This window comes from Petaurus breviceps, unplaced genomic scaffold, assembly GCF_028583685.1.
Source record: "Petaurus breviceps papuanus isolate PSGF00001 unplaced genomic scaffold, PetGlider_PUasm1.0 65, whole genome shotgun sequence".
In the NCBI taxonomy this organism is placed as follows: domain Eukaryota; kingdom Metazoa; phylum Chordata; class Mammalia; order Diprotodontia; family Petauridae; genus Petaurus; species Petaurus breviceps.
Window position 1 is genome coordinate 1,823,369 of NW_027186436.1, and position 8,630 is coordinate 1,831,998.

The 8,630-nt window shown below is 42.0% G+C and overlaps 1 protein-coding gene across 1 annotated transcript in view; it reads right to left on the reverse strand.

The window, feature by feature from the left end:
• BEGAIN (brain enriched guanylate kinase associated) overlaps positions 1 to 8,630 on the reverse strand; it is a 73,034-nt gene that overhangs the window by 55,463 nt on the left and 8,941 nt on the right. The window contains exon 2 of the mRNA XM_069103903.1: positions 311 to 377. Within this exon, the coding sequence (XP_068960004.1) occupies positions 311 to 313 (3 nt within the window). The 5' untranslated portion in view covers positions 314 to 377. The remainder of the gene's footprint in view (positions 1 to 310; positions 378 to 8,630) is intronic.

An 8,630-nucleotide genomic window follows, 5' to 3' on the forward strand; every position in this document is an offset into this window, starting at 1 on the left:
AATTTCTGGACTTCTAAATACCAAGTTTGATTTAGTCCACATACACATGACCTTACAAAAAGAGGAGACTATTTCCCACCCTAGGCTTCCCATACAGAGTCTTTCTTGGCCAGGCTTACAAAGGGACTCGGCAGAAGAGATCTATCTAATAAGGTATAAGAGGGTAGTGCTGTCTAGTCATGTCATGTAGAAGGGTGCACAATGGCAACACCTCTGAGGTAGGAGGGGCCAACTTAATGCTCATCCTTACCCAGCCATCTAAAGACCACAAACTTAAGACAATCCACGTAGGGCCTGGTTGAGAACTTACCATTCGGTATAACTTGTCTTCCAGCTCCTGGTTAATCCTCTGTAAGGCTAAGTAGTTGTTTTGTATTCTGAAAGAAAAGATAATATTATGTCATTGGGATCACTGACCCTTCACCAGGGTCCTGAGGATAGGGGAGGAAGCAAGTTACAGATCACTGCTAAAGTTTCAGACTTCAAAGTCACACACACACAGCTTACGCCTTCATGATGTTCTCTTCCAGGAAGGCTTTCGAGATTATGCCCATCTCACCCTGTTTGCCCTTTTACCCCAAAGGATCTCGATCACTCATTCAACAGATTCTCCATTTGGTCAAAGACAAGATGCTTAGCCTGGTGCAAGGCTCCAAGAGAGGAAAGGGGAATTCCAGGATTATAAAACAGCATTTGTGCCATCCATCTGTGCTAGGTGTATGTGCACCTCGGGAACACAGCTGAACCTTTTCCATTGGGAATTCATGTACCTGTTATGTACAACATGGTTTAATGGAAAGAGAGATAGATGAACCTGGAGTTGGGAGACATGGGTTAGAAACTGGGCTCCCACCCTAGCTAGTTATGTGATATGGGGCAAAACAAGTCACATTATCCTCTGAAGTTTTCTTGAATTTCTGGTAAATAGGGAAAATTGTGCTTGTACCACCCACCTCACATGGTTATCACCAGGCATATACTTTATAAACTCAGGCCCAGTGGATAGAGCTTTGGACTTCGAGTCAAGAAGATACGAGTTCAGATCTGGCCTTAGACGCTTGCTAGCTGTGTGAGCCTGGCAAATAATTTAAATTCAGTCTACCTCAGTCTCTTCCACTATAATATGAGAGTAACAGTAGCACCTGCCTCACAGGGTTGTTGTGGGAGCCAATAAGCTAATATATGTAAAGTGCTTAGCACAGTTTTGGGCACATAGTAGGTACTTTAATAAATGTTGCTTTCCTTCTCCTTAAAAGTGACATAGATGGGGCGGCTGGGCCATGCAGTGAATAGAGCACCAGCCCTGGAGTCAAGAGGACCTGAGTTCAAATCCAGCCTCAGACACTTAACTTATTTAACACACTTACTAGCTGTGTGACCTTGGGCAAGTCACTTAACCCCAGTTGCCCTGCCCTCCCCCCTCCAAAAAGAAAAAAATAAGTGATTTAGATGTGGGAACTATAATTACTGTTTCTGTTCTTATTATGCTTTTATTCCTGCCCAGATAGAATCACAGAATCTCGGTGGTGGAAGGGATTTCAGAGACCATCTAACCCAACTGCCTTCCCAAATAATCAGTCCATCAATACACACTTACTACATGCAGAATACCATGCTAGGTGCGGGGGCTGGGGAAAGAGGTTTAGATAAAAACCGAGATACCCGATTTCATGGGCTCACAGCATAGTTGTTCCTAGCCAATAGGGCCCCAGGCATTTTCTCTGGCTATCTCCCATGCCTGGAATGTTCTCCCTCTTCATCTCTATCTTCTGGACCCCTTTAAGCTACAGCTAAAATCCCATTTTTTATAGGAAGCCTTTCCAGACCCCTCTTAATTCTCGTATCTCTCCTCTCTTAATTTTTTTCCTGCGGATCATGTATACAACTTATTTGTACATATTTGTTTACTTGTTGCCTCTCCCATTAGATCGTGAACTCCTTGGGGGGCAGGGCCTGGTTTTTGCCTCTTTTTGTGTCACTATCACTTAGCACAATGCTTGGCACAGAGAAGGCACTTAAATGCTTATTAACTTCTGACTCCCTTCTATAGCAGCCCTGGCAGATGACAATTCACCTTTGTGGTCTGGATTTTTAGGACAGGACTCTAATCCAAAGATCTTCTCTCCAAAGTCAGCAACAATCTGCTGCATCTAACGGCCTTGTCCCAATTCTCATACACCACAATTCAGCTACTTCTCTTCCTGGATACCCTTTCCTGCCTTGGTTTTCATCACTTTGTTCTCTCCTGGTTCTCTTCTTATCTGAATGTTCCTCCTCAGTATTTTTGCTGATCCTTATTCTTCTCCCTGAGCATGGGTCTCCCCAAAGACTGTTTTATACCTTTTCTTCACTTTCCATACTCTTTCCCTGGATGATCTCCTGTTCGCAAGGGTTCAGGCATCATCGCATCATCTCTATGCTAATGTCTACCAAAGCTATATATTGAACCCAAATTTCTCTCCTGAACATCCCTTTCTTGATATTTGCAAACCTCCTGCTGGTCATCTCCAGCATGTCCAAAACTAGTCATCTTTCCCCTCACACATGCCTGTCTTTCAAGCACCCCCATTTCTGCTGAAGGCATCCCTGTCACAATCTTGAAATTAACCATAATGCTCCCCTTTCTCTTACTCCTCGATCCAATCAGCTGCCAAGCTGTCCACCCCACATGCGCCTCTTACACATACTCCCTTCTTTCCACTTACATAGCCATTATTCTAATTCAGAACCCTATAACCTTTCAACTGGACCACTGTAATTGCCGCTTAGGTGGCTTCCTTGATCCCAGTCTCTTCATATAATACTTGTCTGTTAGTCCACTGCTGACAAATTTAAGATAAAATGCAAATTCCTCAATCTGGCATTTAAAGCCCCTTCCAATCTGATTCCACCTCACTATTTCCAACATAGTCTACACTCCAGGGAAGATGGATTTCTTGCCATACTCCAAACTTGATAGTCTATAGCATGTCTCCATGACATGAGTTCACACAGGCTACCCCTCTCCCCTAGTCTCGAATTTACTCTCTCATACAAATTTCTCAGCTCAGGGGCCATTTCCTATATAAAGCCTCTCCCAGCAACCCCAGTTCTCAGTGCTGTCTCCCTCCTCTTACCTTGAACCTATTTATTTGTGTACATGTTGTATCCTCTACCCAAGCCCCAGTAAGATGTAAGCTCCCTGAGAACAGAAACTATTTTGGTGTGTTTTGTTTTGTAGACTCAGTGCTCAGGCTTATTGAATTGAACTGCATTTTTCTGAATTCTTCCAGAAATGGTAGGCTCATTACCTACAGTGGCAGCTCATTCACTCTTGGACAGCTCTGGTAGGAAGTCCTTTCCTTTAATCAACTATAACTGATATCTTTGTAACACCTCCCCAGTGGTCCTGGTCCTGCCTTCTGCCTACCAATGCAGTTAACTCCTCTACAGACAAACAGTTGAAAGTTAGGAAGATGGGAAGAAATCTCTGAGTATCCCTGATCGCTGTTACAAAGCCAAATATGAAAGCACATGAACTTCACTCACACAAGCTCCTTGGTTGCACTCGGAGCCTATTGATTCCTTTTGACACATATTTCTAACGAGCTTGGTTACCTAGTTTCCTCAACTCATGGAAATTTAGAAGTAGCAAGGTATGAGGAGGAAAGGGACTGCTAGAAGTAGTTACAGTGAGGGTAGCTGATCACTTCTCAGATGTGATAAAACACTAGCTCCTTCCCCTAAGGCTTTCTTTGGACTCAGCACTAAAGAAGGTTAAATTACAAATGCCCGATTTAAGAAGGCAGGGAAACGTGCGCTATATTTTACAGGTGTCGTCATCGACATCACTAACATTTTAGAATTTTGCACCTAAAGGTTTAAATCAGGTATTCTTAACCTAAGGTCCACAAACTTGTTTTTAAAAATATGCCGATAACTGTTTCTATATAATTGCCTTCCTTTGTAAACTGTTTCTATATAATTGCCTTCCTGTGTGTTTTATTTTATGCTTTTAAAAACATTATTCTGAGAAGGTATCCTTAGGCTTCACCAGACTGCCAGAACTGTCCATGACACAAAAAAGGTTTAATCCCCTTATTTAAATTCTCCATTATTGGAAATGCCATTCCTTGGGGGTTCTTGATTATATGTGTTGGTGGAGGGGACAGGGGTTCACTGTATTGTACTCTTCACACAGGATGCATTAAATCAATTTTGCCAATTTGCTTAGTGCCCGATAATGTTTTTTCTTTCTTTCCTCAGTAACACAAGTGAAAAACACTTTTTGAAAAGCATCGTCTCAGAAGTCTGTTTTTGCTTCTTGGTGGACTTCAGAACACTGGACTATTTTGCCTCATTGATGAAAACATCTGTCTCTCTCCAAGTAGCATGTGTGCAAAACTATAGTTCCTGGGAACCGGTTACCAATGATAACAATGCACACCTCTAAAGGAAATTTGAAGGGCAAATGCTTTCCTCACCCATTGCCCTGGGAGCTAAGGGGCAACTGTTTCATGAGTCCCCTTCTGTGGGGATGCCCTTCACCAGTTCAAGTCATGACTCCTTTCTGAGAGTTGAGGTGGCCAAAAATTCATCATTTGGTCAAATGGGTGAGGAGTGTCTATGGACTCAGTGTGGCTGGTCCTGGGATGAGGCAACAGTGAGTCAGTATGCATTTGGTAGTCATCTACTCTGAGCCAGCCATTGCGTGAAGTACTGGGTATTCAAAGATAGGCAAGAGACAGTCCCTGCTCTCAAGGAGCTTGTAGCTTAATGGGGGAGATAACATGTAAACAACTGTGTTCAAACAGGACCCAGACAGGATGGCTGTTGTTTGCCCTTCATTCTCAAAGGGGGCCAGGCCTTCAGGAAGGTGATGCCATGACTTGCGAGTGAATTAGATTTAAGTGAGGCAGGGCTGTGCAAGGTCACCAGCCTCACTCTCTCCTCCAGAGCCATCTGGGTCCAGTGGCCAGATATAGATCAGGAGGACTGGAGATGGCCCTCTACAGAGAGGATAAATTGGAGAAAATCAATACAGGAAAAGCACTAGCATTAAGGGATCTAGAAAGGTTTCTTGTAGGAGGTCGAGATTATAACTGAGACTTGAAGGAAGCCAGGAAAGCCTGGAAGCAGAGATGAGGAGAAACCTTGTTCCAGGTATCAGGAACAGAGAGTAAAAACAGCAGGAGTGTGGAGATACAGTGTGAAGAACAGCAAGGAGTCAGTGTCACTGGACTGCAGAGTACTGAGAGTGAGGAGAGGAAGGAGTAAGAAAACTAGACAGGTAGAAGGAAGCCAGGTCAGGAAAGGCTTTGACTGTTACATAGAAGATTTTATATTTGATCCTAGAGGTGACATTATCCTTCATGAGGTCAACATTTAAAGCTAAACTTTGCTGGGCTATTTTTTTTTCTTTTTTTTAACGGTATTTTATTTTTCCCAATTACATGTAGAGGCAATTTTTAATAAGATTTTGAGTTCCATATTTTTCTCTTTCCCTCCCCTCTTTTCTCCCTTCCTCCCCTCCCTCCTCTCTAAGACAATAAACAATTTGATGTTGATTATATATGTGCAATCATGTAAAGCCTATTTCCATATTAGTCATGTTGTAAATGAAGAAATAGAATAAAAGGAAAAAAATACAAAAAAATAAAGACGGTGAAAATAGTATGCTTTTATCTGTATTCAGACTCTATCAGTTTTTTCTCTGGATGTGGATTTGCTGGGCTATTTGGCTTCAGATCAAAAACACTTCAGAAGTTTATAAAAATAAAACTCTGGTCAAACACAGTGGTCAATATTAGTAACATGCTACCAACATTAAAAGACACCTCCCTCTATTCTGTTAAAAAGTGATTAACATATTTTTTGGGGGGAAACAATATATTTTGTAAATGGGGGGTTGTTTGGATGTTTGTTGAACATTACCTTGAGTCAAAACAAAATGACTAACAAGTTAAAAAATAATCTATGCAACCAGAGACTAGACAGCCCACTTATGGTCCAAAACCCAATTGGATAAGCCAGAGCATAGGGGAGGTAGGGTTATTCAATGGCTTCTGCAAACAAGATCTGATAGTTTTTATAGACTTAAAGTTTAGTATTAATCATTAGCATTACGTTAGCCAAAAACCCAGCTCAACCTTAAGTTGCATTAACAGTAGTCCAGGTACTAGAATGAAGTAAGTAGTGGACCCATGATCCTCTATGTTAGTCAAAGTACCTCTGGAGTACTACCTTCAGTTCTTGGTACCCCCATTTTAGGAAAGTCAGTGACAACCCAGAAAGCATCCAAAGGGGAGCAAACTAGGAACCATTACATCATAAGAATCGATTTAAGAAGTGGGGTTATTTTAACCTCAAGAACAGAAGACTGTAGGAGTAGAGAGGGGAGGAGAGGGGAAGGGAGATGGTGGGAATCATGACTGCTATCTTTAAATATCTAAAGGGTTATTGTTCTTCTTGGTCAAACAGAGCAGGGATACAAACAAAGGGTAGCAGTTGCAGAGAAGCCAATTTTAACTTGATATAAAAAAAACCAAAACCTTCCTAACAATTAGAGCTATCCAAACATGGAATGGGCTGCTTCAGTATATAATGTCTCCCATTGCTGGAAGCCTTCAAACATAGGCTGGATGACCCCCCACAAGGGACATTGTAAAGGAGATGCAGGCTTCAGGAAGCTGTTGTGACACATGATAGAAATGCAGAAGCTCAGATGCAGAAGGAAGAGACTGTCCAGTTCAGCTTGTACCTGAACAGTCACCTGCACCCCCTTCTCCCTGTCCCAACTCCCAGTTGGTTGTGAAGAGAGATAACCACCTCCCGAGGCAGCCTGTTCCACCATCTGGGGTAGCTTTAATTCATCAGGTTTTTATCGAGCCTAAAGTTCTCTGCAGCTTCCAATTACTGCTCCTTGTTTTGCTCTCTGGGGTCAAATTGAGCAAATCTAGTTCTTCTTCCCAGTTTGAATGCTCAAAGTCAAGTTATCAGATCTCCTCCTAAGTCTTCTCAAAGCACAGCATCTCCATTTCCTTCATCTGATCCTGGTTTTCCTCATTAGCTTGACCATCCACCTTGAGGCACACTCCAGATCGCCAACCTCTTTCCTCAATGTGGTAGTCATTTCTGAACATTTTACTACAGATGGGGTCTGATCAAGGGGGAATACAATGGGTTCACCACCACCCATGTTCTAGATACCATATCTTAAAAAATACTCTTGGCTTTTTGGGGCTGCCATACTATGGTTTTAAATCCTATTGTTAATGGATATTTACTTTATATTTTTTTTCATCTACCCTCCACATACTTCTTAATGTATACTAGGTTTGTGATTTCCATTTTTGCCTTAGTATGGCCATAGCCCAACATAGTACCTGGCACATAACAATGTGATGTGATGTAATGGAAAGAGCTCCAGGTTTGGATTTAGTGGACCTGGGTTCAGATCTAGGCTCAATTGCTTATTCCCTGTGTGACCTTGGGCAAATCACTTAACCTCTCTGGACTTCAGTTCTTCCTCTCTAAAATGAGTTGGTTGGACTAGATTGCTTTTAAGATGACTTGTGAGGATAAAATGGGATATTTGTAAATGTCTAGAACATAGTAGGTGTTAAATACATGCTGTTCCTTTCCCCTTCTGTCTCTAAATCTATAATTCTATAAATTCAATTCCATTAAAATCTCTGCATTAAAAAAATTAAAACTGGTGTTTTGAGTCACTTTCAGCATCCTGCACTTAGGAAATGATTTTTTGGAACCACCTCTTTGGTTCCCTCCACTTCTGGGATTCTCTGCTACATGTATTTTTTAAGTCTCCAGTCTTGTGCTATGGTCACTCAGTCAAAGTAGATGGTCAAAACCCAATATAACTGGATGTCTCTAATGTAAGCATTGGATGTCAAACAGGAGAAAGAGCAGTGAACTGAGAGTGGTGACATGGGTTTAAATCCAAGGTCCTGGGTTAGAGTAATGGCAAGCAAAGAAGTACTTAGTGCCTTGTTTCAGCTATTTAATTATTTAGCACCTTGTTTCAGTTCAAGTTTCTTTTGAGCCTTGCCCATAATTATATCAAGTCTTCATTAAGAAACAGAACTTGCCAAAGACAGGAACAGGAAGGACATAAGAGGTGGGGGGAACAGGGAGGAGCTAATGACTATATAGAAGGAGAAGCCCAAGCTGGGAAAGAGCAGAATTGAGAAGGGGAACTTTGTGGTGGCCAGGTATTTTGTTTGTCTGTTCTGTCTGTGTTGATTTTTGTTTGTAATACTTTGTACAGAAGCCCTGGGACCTTATTGAAAGCCCTGAAAGAGGATTTTCTTGTTGTCTGTTTACAGATGTCCTGGAGGAGGGTTTCAGAGGTCCTGGGACTATACTGATGGCTAGTGTTGAGTTCTCAGACCTTGTTTGTGGGTCTGTGTTGATGTCACAGGCAGATAGTGAATAGATGATGGTGCTGGCAATGTGAATGGATGTTGTTTTGGCTCTGCTAAGCTTCTGTCTTCCCAGAAACAGAAACTGCAAAGGACTTGAGGTGGATTGGACATTGTGAGCTTCAATATGAAACTGGATGAGGAACTCAACAAGGAACTGGATGAGGAGTTGAGAGCTCCCTACCTATGAATCCAGGTGACAATTGGGTG